Source organism: Nomia melanderi, chromosome 12 (assembly GCF_051020985.1).
Source record: "Nomia melanderi isolate GNS246 chromosome 12, iyNomMela1, whole genome shotgun sequence".
In the NCBI taxonomy this organism is placed as follows: Eukaryota; Metazoa; Arthropoda; class Insecta; order Hymenoptera; family Halictidae; genus Nomia; species Nomia melanderi.
In genome coordinates, this window is record NC_135010.1 from 4,042,853 (window position 1) to 4,065,166 (window position 22,314).

At 31.8% G+C, this 22,314-nt stretch overlaps 2 protein-coding genes across 2 annotated transcripts in view; both read right to left on the bottom strand.

Annotated features, from left to right (window-relative positions):
* Window positions 1-400: 400 nt before the first annotated feature.
* On the bottom strand, window positions 401-6,083 carry LOC116426364 (uncharacterized). Its single transcript, XM_031975198.2, has 4 exons — window positions 5,941-6,083; window positions 4,936-5,076; window positions 4,019-4,430; window positions 401-2,085 (listed from the first exon to the last, which is right to left on the bottom strand). The coding sequence occupies exons 1-4, from the start codon at window positions 6,081-6,083 to the stop codon at window positions 1,570-1,572; spliced, it is 1,212 nt and encodes a 403-aa protein (XP_031831058.1). The 3' UTR covers window positions 401-1,569.
* A 3,016-nt stretch (window positions 6,084-9,099) lies between these two features.
* The window catches only part of LOC116426193 (uncharacterized), a 42,920-nt gene continuing 29,705 nt past the window's right edge, over window positions 9,100-22,314 (bottom strand). Inside the window, exons 6-12 of the mRNA XM_031974825.2 lie at window positions 21,718-21,960; window positions 20,666-21,035; window positions 20,124-20,304; window positions 18,911-19,074; window positions 14,663-14,866; window positions 13,800-13,967; window positions 9,100-12,738 (exon numbers count right to left, since the gene is read on the bottom strand). Coding sequence (XP_031830685.2) covers window positions 12,158-12,738; window positions 13,800-13,967; window positions 14,663-14,866; window positions 18,911-19,074; window positions 20,124-20,304; window positions 20,666-21,035; window positions 21,718-21,960 — 1,911 coding nt within the window. The 3' untranslated portion in view covers window positions 9,100-12,157. The remainder of the gene's footprint in view (window positions 12,739-13,799; window positions 13,968-14,662; window positions 14,867-18,910; window positions 19,075-20,123; window positions 20,305-20,665; window positions 21,036-21,717; window positions 21,961-22,314) is intronic.

Genomic DNA, 22,314 nt, shown 5'->3' on the forward strand with positions numbered 1-22,314 from the left:
GAAAAAATCAAAACCCTTTCACCAAACCAATTACTAGAATTTTATGGAAAAACAGTGAATTATTAATCGATACACAGTGAATTTAAATAAATATACATAAAGCAAAGTGTTTATCGAATTTTCAATTGATATTTGCTACGCTTACTTTTACTCCTTCTAACACTCCTTCTAACACCAGACTTACGGACATTCAAAAACAGGCAATTAAGATACCTATTCAAATAATTGCATCAATCCTTATCAATATGAAATTTTTCTAAATAATGTTTATGAAATTGAATATTCGTCAAATTTAACGGATTTCGTAAATCTGGTGCTAATTACAAATAAAAATCTCTAGAACTCGAATTATATTAACATTACTGTGTTAACTATTATTCTAGTTCTACTATTATTCTGTTATTAATTATATTTACAAAGACATAAACGTTACCATCTAGAAACTTGTAATGTTCCTTCTCAATAATTGAATTGTTACTAACAAATGGTACTTTAAACAATTTCTTTAACCGTTTCAACGTGGACCTTTTTTATTAGTATGCCAGAAATGCAGGGTATATAATTTTATATACATATATACTTGTTATAAGCGTATAATTTTGTATTACTCAGTGTAAATGTATTTTGCAAAAATTGTACTGACAAACAACGCGTTGTTCATACTGCTGAAACACGAGAGAAATGCGATTGTGGTCCTCCACAGTCAAACGGTTAACACTAAACGCACCGCGACCAGCTAAATGAGCCGTTTTAAAATTTGATTAAAAATTTTACGTTCTCTTTCGTTTGTCCTTTCTTCTCGTTCATTATATCAATTCCTATATTTTCCGATAAACTTTACTGATCTATACTAATCCCTTAACCTATGATAATTCACTAAAAATAAACGAGAATCCCACATTCATCTATATCCATGTTTACTTTAAAGTGTAACAATTGATCTCAAGAGAATGGAGATTCAATTATTTTTGTTAATTTCAGAGATCTTCACCACGAGTCTAACATGATATTCTATGGCAAGGGGTTAATTAAGTTTCTTAATGTTTGTCTCTCTCAAAAAGTGCTGGTACATTTAGTGTTAACTCTAAACCGGTTTTAACCAGTTAACTGTGTTTGACGAGTATACATGTCATTTTAAACCTCTAAATGGTGCTAACATTTTCAACGATGGACTATTTAATTTTTTAGACAAACATGTAATTTTTCTTTCTTTCACTTTAATTTTTCGTATTATATATTACAAGTGCATTCGTTCTGAATTTGATGAGTACACACTTCACTTTTTGATTTTATTGCGCGCGAAACGAGAAATTTTTCAAACTAAATTCCGTATTTAACGGGTTCAAGTTTGATATAAAATTCTGCGTTCTCTTCCGTTCATATAATTTCATATAAATTCCTATATTGTCCAATTAATCAGTTTTTAATTTTTGTCTTTCCTTTCGTTTCTATTTCCACTAAGAAAAATATATCGTCCAACTTATTTACCTTTATCTTGTAACCAGTTATTTGACTGGTTACCTTACGAATAAGTATTCAAAAGGTGCCAGTACGTTTAGTGTTAAAGTCCTAAGAAGTCTTTCCATATTTCTCCGCGAAATTTTCGACTCCCTCGAGTATCCTTCCCGTAAAGTCCCACCAGCTTTCGTCGGTCTGCGATCTGGAGTGTCCAACAGCTTCCGCGAGGTGAGCCGGGAACGTGATCTTGTGTCTGGCTATGCTCTTCAGCACCAGCGCCGCGATGTAGATGATGAAGTATATGCTGAAGTAGAGCGGAATGTACCAGAGCTTCTTCCCTATGAAATAATACGAGTACGGCCTCTTGTCCAGCCTCTGGTCGTTCATTTCCGGTTTCTCCGTGTGCTCGTGGTACTCGGGTATGTGGTCGTAGATCAGCTCGTGGTGGAAATCGTGATCGTGGTCGTGGTCGTAGCCAGGGTGGTCGTAAGGGGGATGATCCGGAGGAGCGGAATATTCGATGGGTTTCGGCGCCGGCGCGCTACCGTAAGATGAATCATCCGGAAAATCAGGGTAATCGGAATCGTGTGAGTCGAACGATGAATCCGGTTTGTAAGAATCTGGTGGCTGAAAGAAAAATTGGGGAAGATCTGTTGAATTGTTTTAAGGATCTTCGATTGTTTGAAGTTATATTCAGTTTTCTCATATTGTGTTGAAATTAATTTCATTTTATACGTTAAAGTTCTATGGTGAAAGAAGAATTGTAGAAGAAAATTATAGATATATTACTACTTTTAAATTATTACTGTAAGAGCTAAAGACTTGATTCGCTGTTACTGTTGCCTGATTATAATTGTTAATACCATAAATAATCCTCACATTTAAAAAGGAAAAGTGTAATAGAATACCTGAATAGTCGATATGAATAATAGAACATCACCAAACTTTTAGTTTAGAATTTAGATTATGTGTTCAGATAATACTTATTTAGCTATTAGAAATTTTAAAGAAAAAAGTTTTTATTGTGAGAGAATGTCAAATATCTCAACTTGAGTTTTTTCGATACAGGGTCATAATTATAATTTTACGTCGATTATTTGAAAGAAAATTGACCATAATTTAAAACATTCTAGTATCGTTGATATAAATATTTGTTGAGGTGTCAAGCAAATTCTCCTTGAATATCGTCGACTTCAAACGAGTCGAAACCTTCATTTTATGTTAGCTATAATCACTTCTAATGGTGTGGCGAACCACGCCCCACACCTAGAACTATTGACAAAAACCACAGTACTTAATGAAAAGCACTAACAGTCTGGGTTAGGTCTGAGTTAGTATCCTGTGTCGTTGAACTCATCTTGACGTCAGCTGCTAGACTATAAAGTTAAAAGTATATACGCGGAGTTATGATAATCTCTATATGTCATCACATTTGTCCGTGTAAATGGAACAGCATTCCTTTTTTAGTATTACATAATTTTTTAATTACTGTATCAACGATGCCTTAGATGTTAATCGTCATTCACTCTGTAACGAGTCTGTTCACTTCAACAGCGCGAGCAATGTGCTAGCCATTAACAATGTAACAAAAAATGTTACTAAACATTTTTTTCATTTAAGTATGCCACATCAGGTAATAGTAAATAATGCAATGAAGTTCATGTTCAGTTTTTTAGATTCAGCTATATAATATTTCAAATGATAGTGTAATTGAACAAGTACTGTAATGTAATAATTTTACTTGTTATAGCAATGTTAGCATTAGTAGTATAATTTATAATAGAATTACAGTAATTCGTATGTTCAGTATAGTTGCACATTCGTGTAATTATAGATTCATAATGTCAAAAAGTAAAAACTTAAATAAAAAAATGAGACTTAGGGTAAGGAAATATTTCATATATATATATATTTATGTATGAAATATTTTATATATTGTATATTATAAAATATTTAATCTTGATTAATTCTTTAAGGAATGAATAGTTACAGTAGAATAAGAAAACGCATTAATATAAAAAATGTATTAAGATTAAATTTAACAATGAATCTTTCTACATAAAGCAGGAAAATAATCAATTTTCTTCTTCTATTTCGTTTAAATGTTCACATTTCTTCTCCATTTTCTAGATAAATAACTATCTTGGAAAGATATTATCCTCTCCAACGTCTCAGAAACTTGAAAATCAATACTTTCGTAACAGTCTACATAAATTTTAATGATAATTAAATGCACCAATCGTGTATGTATACTATCAATTTATTTCAAAATAGAGTTAATCGTTTATCTCTTTAGCCCGGGTACACTAAAAATCTTTTTTATTTCAAAAATTATTAATTCGAATCACCTCGTGATAACAATTAGATTGTTTCTGATGGCTTCATTTTTTCTACATCACGATTACTTCATCTTTTTCTCGTGGATATATTTTTCGTAACACATTCAAACAATAAACAACACGAATGAAAATTCCCACATTCTTTATTCAATTTTAGAAATTAATTCATGAAGCAATAAGTTAAATGAAAATTCGGTCCTCGATCGATTAAGAATTCTTACCTTGTCACTGATTTCGAAGTCCGTGTAATCGCTCATTGACAGCGGCTTCGAGATGGGTTGGTCTGCAAGATAATCTGCCGGTTTCGGCATGGGATTATCACTGACGTACTTGGGAGGCTTCGAAATCGGTTTATCGTTTGAAAAATCCGGCGGTTTGTAGTCGTAGCTGGCTGGAAATGGTTGCTTCGAGAAATCGAACGTATCCGAGGACGAAGGGCCGCTGGGTGGTCCGCTGGGTGGACCGTTCGCTGAACTAATTGGTCCCAGTATCTGAACAGGTTTCGAAGTTTCCATCGCACTACTCGGTGGATCTTTATTTTTGTAAGGATTGAACGGGCCGGGATGATACCTGTCCTGAATTTTCTTTTTCGCGTTCAGTTTCGCTAGCATCTCGTAATCCAGCGTCGAATATCTATAAATTCGATGAAACGATATAAACTCGGCCGATGCGCGCTATAAAGTTAACCGATGACGTCATTTCGTTAATGCAATTAATGTTACAGCATCGAAACAACATCGTAAATAAACTTGCACGAACCATTTTAGAATCTTAATTATTCTTATTGTTGATTGAAGTATGAAATTAAATAAGATGATAATCTTAATCGATTTTGAAGGAACAATTTCCTGTATGTGTTTTGTAGTTTTACTTATTTGTTAACAGAGAAACTGAAATTTTGATTTTGTTTATATATGAAATTGCAATATAATTATTACAATATCAGATTACAATATCAAATATCATCGGTAATAGTACAACAGTTCTACTACTTGTGAGTCGTTTGCTATTTCTCATTATTTCATTATATTTCTTGTCATCATTATTTACATAGATTCTCTGTTAACATTTCAAAACACTCTAAACGATTATTATTTTCTAATCCTTTAAAATAAAAATTTATGATTTTTCTTCGTACCTCGAACTGGATGTATAATCGACAGCCTCGCCACTTTGCAATTTCTGAGCTTTCGGCGCGATATAGACAGGAGACATCGTGATAGCAATGTTCTTCATGCCTCTACCCTCGTCATCCGTCCCATTATTTCCAATTAAAATCCTTAAAAGTAAAGAAACCACTTTATCGATTCTTTCTCTAACAGTATCTTTAACATTAGCCCTACTGATTCGTCAAAATGGCGTGTATTAGTTTCCTTATTTTGCAACTATTAACATTTAAACAGCATCAAATATCCAACATGATTTGCAAAACAAATAGATCCACTTGAATACTATAAGGAATACCAGAAAAAATGAATTGTATAATGGTTGTTTACAATCTGTATAAGTATTACATATTAATCGTACGAAATGCTCAGTAGTTTTAGTGTTAACACACATATTTTGACCTACATCAGAATTCTTATTTCGCAAGTATTTAAATTATGAAGTCGCTTCTGCGAAAGATATTAAATTAAATTTGTGTACCTGCATAGATACAAGCCTAGGATACTTTTCAAATCTCAATAAACGTATTATTTTAATTTTTATAAAACATTTGAAATATTTCACTCTAATCACTCGGTAATTCTAGTGTTAATTTTCCTATTTGCAACGAATTAATCTGTTAAATGTGGAATTTAGTCTAAAAAATCTCTCGCTGTGCGCACAATAAAATTGAATAATAAGGTGTGTACTCGTCAAACCTTAATTAGATTCACCAATCCCATATGTATAATGTAATTTATTTCAAAATAGAGTTAACCGTTTACGTCTTTACTCTGAGTGTATTAAACATTTCTTTTATATTAAAAATTACTAATTCGAATCATTTTTAATGATTATTTGATTTTGCATTTAAATGGAAGTTTTTAAAATCAGTATATAACTGTTGCATTACTTTTCTCTACTTTTCGTTTTGTGGTGTCAATCGATTTGACCACTGAGTGGCTCAAATCATAGGTCAAGGGGTTAACAATCGTACCTGGTGATCCAAGGCGTCTGATCGTTCCCGGATCCGGTATCCTCCCGTCCGTTCCTCGACACTTTCGCGTATGACATCACTTCCGGCAGAACCGAGGCGGCCGACAGATTCGCTAGAAGAAGCGAAATTAATATGCGTATCATCTTCTCCGGCAGCCAAAGATGAATGATTGAGGAACTCCGGTTTGCGTCTTCTATATAGACTCGTAACTGTATCTCGCCAGTTAGACCCTGGAAATTTACTGTCCGACTCTAATTTCGCTCGTACGCCATCTTCTACGGTATTAAGGATCTCCATTTCCTTCGTTTAAAGACGCTGTAACCGTCTACGAAAATACCCTTCGGTTCCTGTGCCATGAATCAAGATTAATCTTCTCGATTTTTCACGGATGAACGATATCAATGCGGTCTACTGGCGGACAAAAATATTACAGCGTACGCGGCGAGCGCTAATTGCTCGAGAAACGAGGGTTGACAAACTTGTTCTAATCTGTTTCGCAAACCACGGCACACCGTTACGAGGATTCCGGGAGGAGGAAGGAAACAAACGATCGTTAATGCGTCCTTGACCGTGAAATCGTTTGATCCATATAGAATCGGACGAGGAAGTTCTCTTTTTTTTTGGTAAATGTTCTGATTCACGGATTTTTTTGTAATTCATTTGTTTTAATCAGTTAACTGCGTTTGACGAGTATACACATCATTTTAATCTTTTAGCTACTATACGTCAGTATAGTGGCTTTCATGTATAACATCTTTTTGAACGGTTCGCTACTATAGCGGCACAATTCTTCTGTAGTTTAATTTAACGTAATTGCACAGTGAAAGATTCTATCAGTCTCAAATCGCAGTGATACATTAATAATACGCAGACGGTGCCAAACCTTGCCATACAGAGGTATAGCTTCGAGGTTAATCTTTCTGTAGTTAAAAGGTTAAAGCTTGAAATGATACTAATTCTTTCAACTACGAGTTCTTTATTTTGTCAAATGAACATCTAATTCTTCGTTGTATAGATTTGAGTTTTCATTGAAATGTACTCTAGGTACATTCATTCTGTGTTTGACGAGTACACACCTAATTTTTTGATTTTATTGCACACAAAACGAGACATTTTTGAAACTAGATTCCACAGTTAACCTTGTTAATAGGTTATTGTTGTGCCTGTTGACTATGGCCAATTCATCAGTTTACACCTTACCTTCGATTTACGCGGCACTTTTTTATGCAGTACATTAGAACACTATTTACAAGGTAATTTTTAGTACATAAAATGTACTTTTGTTTTCTGAAATGTCAGTATTATTATTTCTTTTGTTTGGCTATGTGAAATAAATATGTATTTCTAAAACTTACAGCAGCTTTTCTTTCCAATAGTTTGTTTTCTCTTATACCGACAAACTCTATTTACGTGATTTTCAGTGGCATAAAACGAATCCGCGTAGAACGGATTTTTGCGTAAATCGGGGACCAGGTGTACATAATTGATCAGTATCTGATGAAGGTATTGTCTTCTGAACGTTGGAATCACTAACACGTTCATTAATGTTGTACATCTCAATAATAGTTTCGGGTGGTTTTTATAAAACAAATTAGTTATTTGATTTGGAAGTGAATTGTTATATCATTTAAGTGTTTTGTTACAGTTTGTCCGTCTCGTTATTCTTTTTAATTTAATTCTGTCTCAATGTTAAATAAAAGAAGGTTGAATAGTTTAAGGGTTAATTAGTTAGAGAAGCAAAAATTTTCGAGAAAAACTCAAAAAGAACTTTCAAATTATGGTTCTACCTCGAAATGAGTTATACATTTTTTTAACAACTCTTATCACTCTTTTAACAATTTAACAATTATTACTTAACTGGGGTAAACTGTAGGAAAAATGTTATAAACAAAAGAATATTGAGAAAGGTCCTTAGTTCTTGATGAATGTAGAACAAAATACCAAAGTTCGAATGTTTTGTGTTACATCTTCATCTTGTATAGAAGCAAAAAACATAAACACGAGCGATAGCAAACTATAAATAGTGTGAGAATTATTCTTCGTATTTAATATTCGCGTTAATTTCAAATAGGTGGAGCCACGGTTCGAAATAATTATCCTTCTTCCACCTGTTTCCTTTTCCAATCCCGAGGGATGGAGATAATAAGGAAATCCTTCTTCGATCGCTTGTATCTCCGTTTATTTATTTCGTCGAGACTGTATCGCCGGGTTGAGAACAAAACTTCTATTGTACTCTTTATGACTGTACAATTAAGGAAGTCGCAATTACGCACTATTTCCTGCATAGTTATATCACATTGTTCCTTCGCGGAACCGCCGTCGCGTTTTTATTATTTAACAGCTTGTGTCCTGTTAATGCTCGCTTCGTGCACGTTTAATATTCATTTTTCTGGGTTGTTAGTCTTTGTTGTAGATAATTGAGTTCTTTGTTACAAGATGGGATTGACAATTTCAAAGTCTCCTGTCACTGAAAACAGGTAGAAATTATTTAAATATGATTTGATATTTATTATTTAAAATTAGAATTCTTCAAAACGTATGCAACTTTAAAAATATTTAAGTATCTAAGACAGTTGTTTAAGTTTTAAACAAAATTTCATTTAAGGTGTTGTAATTGTATAAATTTGTTAAATAAATTTCGAATGAATATCATTTCGTTCAGAAGAGGTATGACTTTTTCAGTAAAAGTGCAACAATTTTATGAATATTAGTTTGTTCATATTGTTAATATGAAATAAAATTTAATTAGCCTTCGGAATAATTCTCATAATTTATATTGTTTAATTCACTGAGAATAGAAGCTAGTAGGTGCAAGCTAATAAACTTAACAGCTCATTTTGATAATTTTTTAATCACTCTGTATCTTTATTTCCAAAGTTCATCTATAATACTGTTATTATCAGAGTTTTTATAACCGTAAATATATCACTATCGTTTCAGTACTAACAAAATGAGCTACCGTAATAATTTTTCAAGTGAATTTAACTTGTAGATCGCAGTCCGAGCATCAAGGAACTCAAAAACCTAGTATCAAAGATTTACATAGTAAATATACAATGGTATACAAAGAACTTAGTTGGTTAAAGTGATATGATTCTCGTCTTACGTGTCGACATAAATAACAATATAATATCAAAGAAATCATGCTAATTAATTAAATAATCTGAAAAAATGTTGCTCTCTTTCTTTCACATACTATTTAGAAAAATGTGAACACTGAACCCAGGCAAGTCTTACTATTAATCATAATTTAAAATTTAGAATTCTAAAAATTCAATGTTTCAACATCCGTATAAGAGTAATTAATTATAAATAAGCAAGTGGCATCAGTAACGTATGGATATTTTTTGTACAATGAACTTGTAAGTGATTAAAACGAACTTTGTTGTGGTGACTTTAATGCGTGGTAAAGAAGCACAGCAGCTTCGGTGACTTCAACGCGTGGTAAGACCTGTCTGCGGGCTCAGCATGTTAATATACGTTTCAAAATGACAATGTTCTTTTGAAATTACATTAACAATAGTATACATATGTAGACTATGGATTTTGTGGGCTTCTATAGGATACATAATTTTGAAAAATTTCGATTGTTTTAAAAGTTTAATAAACTTAAACGAGTTTTTGATTTTATTTGGAATTTAAAAGAACATTTAATTATAAAGATCTGTATTTGCATACACATCCACAGTCTATATACAGATATAAATATGTTAGTATATTTATGTTTTTACATTTATGATATCTTAGTTCGCTTATAAAATATATATAACACTCTTATAACAATAACAAATATATACGTATATACCTGTCGAACGTATCAACGTCCTTATATTAACATTCACGCTTGTTAAAACAATTTGTATTTCTGTATGAACTTTGATACTTTTCTAACATCTATATTTTATATTATCCTAAAAAAACAGTGTACAAAATAGAGATTCAGCATTGTTCTGAGGACTTCGGAAATATAATTTTACATTTATATTTGAAATCGTTACGACCCTACAATACTCAATGCTAAAAAAGAAATATTAAACGTAACTCAACGCTTGATACTGGGAAGTACATGCACGATGTTTAATTAAAGGTGTTCCAGAAGAATTTTCTGGGATGATTGACATTCGGTATGTGGATATATACGTTTATCGAGGATCTTGTACAACAATTATTGCTCGTAAGTATTCGAACGATGCTTTTTCTAATAATACAAAAATATGAAGTATTATAAAAATAGTTTTGTGAAATTTGAACAATTTTTATTAACTGAAATGATACAATATCTATAACAATGAGAATTTGTAATTTGTACTTGAAAAATGTTTAATTTTTAATTACTACATAGTTTCTCTTAAAATTTAGCATTCCATAATAGGAACATATATGTATATTTGTTATTGATTTGCGATATTTCTTGCAATTTTTATCGAGCATAATTCCAATGTAATTCAGTATCATATAGAAAATATAGACAGAAATATGAATATTGTGATTTGCATTGATTTTGCTATAATGAATTAGTCTAAATTTCTTCAGTATCATTTTATAATTGTAATATTATCTGAATAATAAAACAAAATTGGAATAAGAAATAATACTATAGCAGTTTTGAACATTTTCGCAAATTTTCATTTTTGTAGAAAACTTCGCAAAAATACAAAACATTACTTTCTATAATGTAACAAATAACAAAACTTGAAGCAAATTTAAATTGTTAAATGTTAAAGTTTTCCAGAATAGAAACAAGATTGTGTTCTTCAGTCGTTATTTAAATCGCATATATCTATTTTTTTATAATAAGATCATAATTCGTTTACGGTCGAGTACTTGTGAGCGCCATTGCGTTACTTTCTTATTACTACAATTACTTTCGTACGTGTATACAGAATTTGTACAAGATCGGAGACTTTGAGTCAACGAAAGATATTGTCAGTAAAAGATACATTTCGACTATGTCCTGATTATATCCTTCATTAATCTTTCAATTCTCTAATTACCCACCGATTCTTGCATTCAAATTGTGACGAAATACTTATATTACAACAACTTACATCTTATACGCATCTGTCACGGCGAAAAATATATGAAATTATTTTTACTTGTAATTACTCTTATATGAGCATTAAAGTTCAACAAATTATTCAATTAATATATTAATGACACAGCTTAAGAGATAGATGCGGTTCCATTTAACGCTTTGAATGCCATGGCACTCTCGTGTGAATGATGTAACTTTGGTCTGATACTCATCATTAATATTTATAGTATTATCAAGTTAGTACAATGAAATATCGTTTTATCAAATAAAACTTGAATCACAGCAGTTTATTCTAAACTATGTATATAAATAATTCCGTACACATTTTTGAATTATTAACTAGCTTCATTATTTCTTATTTATGATTTTTGCAGTTTTATGACAGTTTTTGCTTTAACAATATTTGTAAACATTATTATATGAAATTTTGTAACACAAGTTTCTGATTCTGTTTTCATATATTTCCATGTTAGCAAATATTTTGGTAATTTTCTAAAATTTGAAAAATTTCTGGAATCCGTGACTGGAATAACGAAATGAATTAACTGTTATGAAGAATGTACAAAATTATGTAAATGTTGTTTTGATTGAATATAGAACACTTAGAAGAAATTTTGTTGTCGAAACCTTATTTAACAGATGTTTGACGTACACTGATTTAATAAAATAAGTTCGATCAAGACGAATACTTTTCACGATATTAACCCCCTGTCTTATAATTTCTTTCGTTCAATAAAATTTATTGTTTCTAATTCACTAAAAGAAGAAAAGCATCATACTCATTCTATATCTACGTTTAATCTAGAGCATTACAACTGATAATTAATTATTTTTCTAATAATTTCTTCATTTCCATCAATTTTCTACTAATTCTTTCATTTCCCAATTTCAACTTACACGGAAGAAATGGCATTTATATATCTTAAATTCCAGTTGAAATCTTCGTCACAGGTTTCACACGATATTACACAACAGGGGGTTGAACCGGCTCTCAAAGCGTTAAACAATTCTCAAAGCACAATGAAAAAATGGTTGCCGATAGAAAGCAGTGATAAGCGATTCGAGAGGACTTCTTTTCCCACGGTACATCTTGCGACACGCGTTTTCGACGCGATTCCGCGAGCGATTTATCATCGAAATATCGGAAGAAAAACGAGTATCGAGATCTCAGGAGGAACTTGTTCATTTTTTATCATCCGGTTGGCTTTCGATGGTGACGTTACATCGATCCTGTTCATCATCGAAACCCGGATTTGTCGCGCCATTCTGTCGCGAGCTTTCTTTCGTCCGGTCGCGTTCGTTCGTCTTTTTCATTTTCTTCCCCGTTAGCTTTTTCCGGTTGCTGTCCTCTGCTTTTTCGATTTTATCGAGATTCTTCGCGTTGTTGATTGCCTCCATGTTATTCCGGTCTCTTTTCTCGTCATCCTTGAGCTCCCTAATATTCTCTTGTTCCTTGGAGAACGCTTGATTGTCGATGCCAGAGAAATTATTCGATCCCTTTTCTTTGGACTCGTTCTCACGCGGTTTCTTCTCTTCCATCGCTATTTCAATAATCTCGACACCATTCTGGTTCTCCATTTTCTTCGGTTTCTTCTTCACGATATCGTTGCCTTCTACCTGGGGACGTTTCTTCAGGTACGCGACGTTGAAGATGTAATACATCAGACCGGTAATCAGAGTTATTACCGCGAAGATTCGATAGGTTGGCCGAGTGCCGAATGCTTTCATCAGGTAGCCGCCGATCAGACTTCCTGAACCTTTGCCTGGAACCAAGAAATTTTATTCATCTTTCGATTTGCGACACCGTCAAAATAAGTAGCACAAAAGAAATTGTTTTTAAATAATTTATTTACAAATTATTTTATATTATGAACAGATTCAATCAATATGTTCGTTATCAATATTAGATATCTGTAACATAAAACAATTTTTAATTTTAAATTATTTCATTTTCTGATTCTAAATTATTCAAAAATTAAAATGTTTGCCACCAATGTCACGTATTTGTAACATAAAGCAATTAAAAATTTTGAATTACTTAATTTTTACATTTTCAAATTAATTAAACATTGACACGATTGCTATCAATGTCACATATTTCAACGTCATAAATTATAATAGGAGCGGTAAATATTGGAAAAACACACTATTTTTCATCTATTAATTTGATATATTGACTTTAAATAAATAAATGAAGAAAAACGATATATATCTATATAAAGGTAATAGAGAATTATAATTAAAAACTCTTGATTCCTGAATCAGCTCCAAAATCATATAATTTAATTACATTTTATATCTTAATTTAATAATAATGTTTACGGTCATTTTAAATTTTATAATTCATTGAATAAATAAAGTGTGCACATAATAATAATTAATTCCGGTGTAAAAATTGCATGAATTGAATTTCAAATATTTTTATAGATTTTATAATATCGTTTGATGAATACAGGATATGAGTAGCATCTCACATTTCTTAACATTAAACTTAACGGCGCATTGCATACACCTATTTTTAACACAACCAGTCAAATAAATATAAAAATAAACAAGTTAGACGATAAATTCCGGTGGTGGAAACAGAAACAAAAGGAAAAACGAAAATTGAAAAACTGATTAATAGGACAACAGAAAAATTTATATAAAATTAAATGGACGACAGAAGATGCAGAACTTTAAATCAAATTTTAAAATCGGTCATTTGACCGACCACGATACGTTTAGTGTTAAGGTTCTACGAGTCATTAAACAAATTGAGTTCTCAAATAATCGTAAATAACATTGGAAAGCAAATTACATAAATTGAAGAATTATTACTAACCGACTCCATAGTAAACGCCACCTAACAGTCCCTGTATCGAGGTATCGGTGGTAGTGGTGGACAATTTAGCAGCGTAAGTAACAGCAGCGGTGAAACTTAGCGACAGGGTCACTGATTCCAGCGCCTCAAAGATGAGTGTGTGCCAGGGATTGTAAATAATTGAATAGCCTGTAAAAGAACATTAAATTGATGGAAAGTTATTTGAAAATATTTATAGTTGCTTGAGATATATATTGTTCTAATTTTTATAAAAATTTAGAAATAAATCACACCAATTGCTCGATAATTTTAGTGTTAAATACTCGGTAGTTCTAGTGTTAATCTCATCGAGATAACGTTGCGCTAATATTTAATTCTATCGAAAATAACTATGTCTTGCTAGTTAAAAAGTATATAAAAGTATAGACACACTGGAACGTAGAGAATGTAAACAAAAAGCTGGCGAAGTAGTTAAACTAATCACTCAGTTAACTGCGTTTAACGTCATCTTAAAATAAAAATGATACTAATGCTCACAACGACCAATTATTTATATTTTTCAAGTAAACATGTAATTTCCTTTTCGTTTTGCTTTAGGTTTTCGTTAAAATATATTGTAAATGTATTTGGCCTGCGTTTGACGAGTTTACACTTGACGCTTCCATTTCATTGCGCACATTATCAGAGATTTTTCAAATTAAATTCCACAGTTAACAAGTTAAACAGATAATTTCTCGAAATGACGGAAAAAAGCGGTCCGAAGGACCGATTAATGTGACTGGGACGGCGAGCAGAAAAATAGCTGGAAGCGCTGTAATATCAAGGACGCATTGCAATTATCACGGAGTTACTGCAGCCACGCAGGAATTAAAATGGATGCTTACCGCAAAGTCTTATGGCGTAAAAAACGAACCCTATGAAAAGTACATTGGCATGGCCGATCTTTGATATGATTGGGCCAGATAGAACCAGTAATGGTATGCCGGCTATACCGCCTACGGTTATGGTGATACCCATGAGTGATCTTGATCCCCCCAAGTCCTGAATCAGCCAAAAGAGGAACGACTCGATGTAGCCCCAGGCAGTTCCTGCAAACAAGAAAAATAGTCGCTCCTTTTAAAATGATTCTTTTTAATAACCCGCCATTAAAATTCATGCGTTTGTAACATCGGTTTAGAAAATATATTAAATATGTAAGATACTATCTTGCCCGAGCGTAATTGTCCTCTATTTGGGGGGGGGGGGTATAATTTGTTTCCATTCAGAAGAAAGAATTTATTTCTTTGTATAGTAGTCATGAAACATTTTGTAATTTTTTCTCTGATTCGGTTTTCGTTGGATATAACCGTTTTCGGGAAAGATAACGAACAATTGCTTTCAAAGTAATTTTTCTAAATAACCTACTTGTAAAATATAAAATATGAAAAACACTTTATTATTCAAGTGAAATTGTTACAAAGGTCTTTACGTCGACGATTCGACGAAAAATATATTTATTTTCACAATATACGTTAACACGTTCCATGCCAGACCGTTTTTTGAAGACATTCCCTTCAGGCCGCGTGGGGCGTATACGCTCCACGCTTTACAATTGTATTGTTTTGTTTCTGGAGTATGCCTTACAATGATTAAAATAATGCAAAACTCATAACTGTGAAGAAAAGGTTGTATAGTTTAAGACGCATAACACAACAAAGCAATAAATTAATTTTTTTAGGAATTAGTTTAACAAATACCTGGCTGAACATTACTCTACCAAGCGAGTCGCATCCTCGCACATAATATTTTTTTATGATGTCTATATTAGTTTAAAATAAAACATTTTAGTTGAAATATATTTAATATTATATTTATGTGACAAGTTTGTATATAATCAGGAAGGGATATTACGGTGAACTTTGTTAAAACATGGCAAACATAAATGTGGTTTATCCACACAATTATTCCAGAATGTTGCAACTTTTACAATACAGTTTCTTGCCGATTGGGAACCACATTTTTTAACGTTAAAACAAATCGCAGTAGAAAAGAATTATTACCACGCCGCGTGGGACGTATACGCCCCACGATCAAATAAACGCCGCGACAATAGTATTAAGATACCCATAATTGACTGCATAAGGAATTTTTAAAAAATTCTTCATTTTACAATGATAATACCAAATGGCTTGAACGGAAAGTTTAGCGTGAGACGTATACGCCCCACGCGGCACGGAACGTGTTAACTAACTTATCATTAAAAAAAAGATAAATATTTTTATCAAAAATGCTATTGTAACTGTCAAAAAAATATGTGGCGGTTACTATATCGATTTTATACTATATAGTGGCTTAGCGATTAGTCCACCGATTCGCATTTTGCTGATATTGAAACATGAGATTTCAAGGCGATGCCACTAGAAACTAAAGGGTTAAAAAATACGTATATATTAATATTTTACACCAGAAGTCAGCATTAACAATTTCTATAACAATGAGTCAGACTCGTGATGAAAATTTTCTACTGAATTCGACAAATCTAAACGTTATTTATTGATTCTTCATACAAACGAAATATTACTTGTATATTTTCAGTTTTCAACCGTTAAAGTAAACGTGGACACAGAATAAGCATCAAAATTTTGTCCTTTTCTACTAAATTATTATCGATAAAGTAGTCCTACCGAGCAGAATTGTGAAATAAAATGTAGTACAAAGGGTTAACACTAAAACTACCAGGCAGGTCAAAATTACCCATTCCTGAGTTCTTTTCGCAATTGTTAAAAAAGACAACGGATGTTTCTCTGATAAATGATGAAAGAAATTGATTTAGCAATACACAACCTTAATTGTAAATCAATGGAAATCTCGACAGGTACACTTTTGCAGTTTTTATAGAGAAATTTCAAACAGTCAACTTCGGTAGTTTTAGTGTTAAAAGAACCACATAACTTGTGGTATGACCTAATATTCAAAGCAAAGAGAAGAAAAATATCGAGACCCAAGAGATATTGCGATGGCAGTGCCGACGAAGAAGAGACCAGTTTAATCGACGCCGAAAGACGAGTTGTTTAACAGGTCACGTGGCCGTTGTAGCATCGATGCGGAATGTCAATGTCACTGCAATTTCGTTATTCGACCAGTACGCCAAAGATTAGCGGAAACGGGCAATAACGAAGGTTGCGTAACTTATTTCAACGTTCATTTTCGCAATCTCATCGCGTCGTACTGAAGAATTTAGGAAATCCACGCCGGTTCTGGCTGAGACGGTTAACGCGTTCAGTGCAGCCATCGGTGATGTTACATCCTACCCCATTAAGCACCCTATATATTTGTAATAACTATTATCACTATTATTATTATTATTGCTACTATTATAACGATTATTTCTATTACTATCACTTTTGTTAATTCTATCTTCAATGTTTCGATCATGACATCATACTATGCCTGCGTGTTCATTATCACCACTATCTAAAAACAACAATTACGAACACGGAAACGTTCCGTTAGTATTATAACTGCGTCTGTTTGCCAAGCTAACCACTCTGCGAACATCTTATACATCTGGCGAAGTGTAAACATAGCTGGCAGTCCGACGTCCAGATTTTTAGTCACACCAACCCCTAATGTAAATCATCAAGGCCTAAATATTTCCCACTCTCTACCAACAAATTTTCCCTTTCCCGAGTTTTACTAAATTCCATCATTCGAGAAGAGCAGAATTATCCTAACCACGCTACTGTCAAGAACAAGTCAATACCTTTACCACGTTTTTATAACTCGGATTCACCATCGCAGGACTCATTAAAACACAAAACCTAAGCAACTTTGGTTTTCCTCTGGATCCAGACAAGACCCTACCCTCTTTTTCAGGAGTATTCCTCCTGTGTGTTGTGGCAATAAGAGGTGACCAGCATCTCGTCTTTCACTGACAAACCTGGATGTTGGTAATTAAAAATAGTCAAGGGTCCCAAATTTTTAGAAATGCTTATCACAGATTTTTATGAATGTACAATCAACTTTGAACGTCGTATTTGATAGTTAAATAGCAATGCAAATTTCAAAGTGTGAATTTTTAATTTATGGTTTTTCATTTTAACATTAAAACTACCGAGCAATTAGAGTGACTTATTTCCAATGTTTTGTAAAAATTAGAACAATACGTTTCTGGAGATTCGAAGGGTCTCGTAATCTTGTATCCGTGCAAATATACAAATTTCGAAATTTTTCGCAAGAATGCCTTCATAATTTAAATACTTGCAAAATAATAATTCTGAAATGTGTCAACCTGACTTGTCCGGTAGTTTTAATGTTAAACTAAGAATTCTTTAGTAGTAGGTTACAATGTAAAACAATATGAAATATTTTTAGTACGTAGATAGTAATCATTATATCAGTTGGATGAATTGTGACGAGCTTAAGGTCACAAGTGGACTGTGTAATGTTCATTTTAAATTTGTATTTGTATGATTTAATTTTCGAGAAAAAAATCTTTTAAAAACTGGTTTAATTTGTTACAAGCCTGTTAAAAATCTGTACATTCTTATTATGTCCTAAATATCTTTGTCCCTTTAGAACCCTGTGAGAAACACAAAGTATTAAAGTAAATTAATTTTCACGAACAAGAATTAAACAAAAGATGATTTTCTTCGTTAAATATTTGACAAATGTTTGCGTGTATGTTTCTGTTAATTCTTAAGCTTCTTTCATATTATATGAAAAAAAAGAAATTACCAAATGTCAGTATCTGAGTTTACCATTTTCATGAATGTTGATATAAGACTCAGGGTAATGCTCAAATACCTAGATGTAGCACTTTATAAGGAATTGTTTATGTTTTATTACAGTGTTTTAGTTAAGATACGATTTATCGATGGTACAACTGGAAAGAAGTAATTTTTTATCCATAAGTAATTCAATTTATCATGCCGCGTTTCTTCAAAATTATTATCTAAACACTATAGTGCAAAAATTTCGAATTGTTTAATTTTTCCAGTTATTATCTTTAGCTTCCAAGCTTAAATCTTTGAAGGTTAAAAGAATAAGTATCTCGTTTCTGTTTAAGCTAATTATTATTGATACATGAAACGTGTTGGATAGCCAACGTTTTAAAAATGAAATGATTTGGTTAAAATTGATAGCTCTCTTACCCAGAATGAAGCACGCGATGAAGAGGGCGGCAGCCTCTATGTTCCTCAACACGGTAAAGACGTCGCGAATCACGTTCGTCGCTGGTGATTTGAATTCTAAATTTATGGCGAGCATTAATACTCCCGACATCAGTTTCAGCGCCGCGTACAGATAGAATGCCGGCCTGGAAAATGTGATTTTTAAATGAATAATATAATAGTTTTGAATGAATAATATATGCCCTTAATTTTGAAAGTGGGCTAAGTCGTTTCAAGCATGAAAAATCATATTTTCTTATAAGTTACAGAACGTTACACAGTTATAATAAATTCTTATTTTTCAAGACTGAATACCTTCTGAAATATTTTGTTACATCGTAGAAAAATATGTTATTAATTTATTCAGCCACAAACCTTTAAATATCTCAAAACTAAAAATATATAACTTAGTCCACTTTCAAAGTTAACTGCATACATAATAATTTTAATTGAATAATTGAATAATTTCAAATCAGTAATATAATAATTTTAAATTAATAATGTAACAATTACAATGACCAAATTATTAGTCGATTAATAAGTATATAATCCAATGTTTCCTTTATAATATAATAATATGTTTAATACGTTTTCAACATGTCCAGCAGTTACAAAGAAAAAATAAAAAACATGTTTTTCCATCTCCAAAACTATATTTTGGATGAACGAACAAAATGATTTGACGCAAATTTTAGGATACGCGGACATGAAATCAGAAAATTGATCGGGGTTGCATTATCCCAGCTAAACTAATTCATTTGTTTTCCCACTACTGTATTTTATCATTTTAAAATCTATTCGTTCCAAATTAACTATTGTAATATTTGCTGTTGATTAATCAAACTATTCGATGTTTATAAATACTCTTACAAGTGGAAATAGTTAGCAATAAAAAAAAACGTGTACCCAAAGTAATATTTTTCAGATAAATTAGATTTCGAAATTATATATTGCTATTTGTCAGTTATTTCTACTTGTAAAATTATTTGTAAACAATGAATACTTTGATTAATCACAATTATATCATTGTATATAATTATAATATACAATTATATAAACTAATAATAAACAATTATATACAGTTATAATATACAATTATATATAATTATAATTGTAATTATGATTAACCTTGTTAATTACTGTTTTTATTGCGTGAAGATCGACCATTCGAATTGTCTATTATTGTAATGGATACCTGAAGTCTGTGTAACTCTTATCGCGGCTCGCATAATCGATCAAAAGTCCAGAAAGCGGTGAGGAAATCATACCCCCGATGCTGCCGTAAATCCTTTGAAGCCCGTAATCAGCTTTCTGTTCCCGCAATATAGCGATCACTGCACCCTCGAACATGGCGAACGTGGTGCCACCAATTACACCTACAAATGGAACGATCACAATCAGCAATTCTATTTTATGCGGTAACCTTTAACCTTTTAAGTTGGCTGTCAATGAAATTTTTAGTCGTTAGTTGGGGTGCCAACATTGTTTCTCAAGTATATATTTTTCAAACTGTTATAGCAGTGGGGTACTTAACACATTTATTTAGCTTTAAAAATAATTTATTATATAATAATTGTATATATTATAATATATACTCTACTATTTGATATACTATAATATTTGCAATCGAACTTATGTATCATTGTTATATATTATCATTATATTAGTACTATATTATTACATACGTCAATTATTTATTATTATCGCTATTAACATACAACTAATATCTACACTTACCAATGAAGACTCTAATAGCCAAGTACAGCCAGAATGTCAAGCTCACGTTGTATTCGACGATCATATTGTTGTTCGAACACATCTCGTTGCGCGGTGCGGTCACTATGCAACGTTTATGGCAGTCGTCGCTGCTTAGGAATTTGTACGGTGCAGGATTCACTGAGTAATTTACTAATGGTAGATTCAGTACGATCCTTTCTGTTTCGAGGTCAGGATTTGCGCAGGTTATTTTCTGATATTTGTCTCCGGTCCACGCGATCTCCTCGGAAAAATATCTTTGGCGTTTTAGCTCGCGATCTTCGTCCGTAACTTTGATGTTCTTTAGCTTCGACTTGTACGAATGATAGTTTATCGTGTTACTTGTATTATCCTGCATAAAAAGTACTGGTTAGATGAAAGAACAAGTGGAAAGTAATTGTATACCTATGGTAATTAATAAAATTGTATTGAACATCCAAATAATGAATTATTATACTATAATTAATTGTAATATAATAATCAATAGTTTGATTATCATATTATATTTGATCAATTGATTACGACACAGTAATTAATTATTACAGTGTTACAGGCCATGAAATAATCAAAATGATAATAATTGATCATAATATTAGATGACTTATTAGCATAATTAGAGTTAATAAATTACTGTATTTTGTAAGTATGTTATTGTATTTGTAGAAAGTGTTAAAAAACACTCAAAGAGTAAAATAAGTGAATAATTATTTTCAATTATGATTATCCAAATTGTTACTATTATTGTTATTATTTTCGAGTTACTCTTTTCACAGTAAATTTTCTTTTAAAATTTACTTTATAGCTGACAATTAATATTTACCTTAAAGAAGACTAACTCCAATTTTCTTTGATGAAATTATAATTCGATTATGAAAAAAAGGAATGATAATTGGTTTACAAAATCAGTAACACATACATTTAATAAATGGGTTACTTATAAAAATAAATAAATAAGTAAAGATAAATAAATAAAAATACCTAATAAAAATTAACTGATTAATCAATCAATCAAACCGAATTAATACTTTATTCACCTGGAGCGAAAGAATTGGATTAAAAGTGCAAAGAGTTCTATTTTCGTAAATTCTGTTCGACATGGCAGTGTTGAATGTCGATGTCTCGAAGTCCTCGATGAATCCCGATGTCATACACGCGAATTCGTATAGCTGATTCGTTGGGAAGAAATACTCATTCTTCGAGATCTGACGTATCGAAGTTTTGAAGTGCTCATTATTTGTTAACCTACGATGCTCCCGTATGTCTTCGTCTTTCACTTGCTGTAAGCCAATCGTTCAATTACATTTAGCATTATCTAGGAATTCAAGTATTAAATATCCAGTCATCGATGATGACGATAACACTTTTATCGATTTTCTTAATAATCACCAGAAACAAGATTAAGGTAATATAAACATCAAACAATCGGAATTTCAAATTGAAAATTAAATAAAATGTTAATTAAATTTTTCTGAAATTTCGAGTATATTATATATTATATAATTGCATTTTATATACTGAAGAAATTTCTATCGCTTGCTACTTTTATGAAGTGTTCTTTTACGCATGTTTAAAACAGAAATAGTTGCACGTTTTAAATACATGTGAGTGTTTATTTATAAATCAGTTATTAA

Excerpts from the sequence above, each read along its gene's own strand:
- LOC116426364 (XM_031975198.2), bottom strand. The coding sequence starts at position 6,083 with ATGATACGCATATTAATTTCGCTTCTTCTAGCGAATCTGTCGGCCGCC. Across the intron at positions 5,077-5,940 it reads CAGACGCCTTGGATCACCAG|GATTTTAATTGGAAATAATG; the intron begins GTACGATTGTTA and ends TTTACTTTTAAG. Across the intron at positions 4,431-4,935 it reads GATTATACATCCAGTTCGAG|ATATTCGACGCTGGATTACG; the intron begins GTACGAAGAAAA and ends TCGAATTTATAG.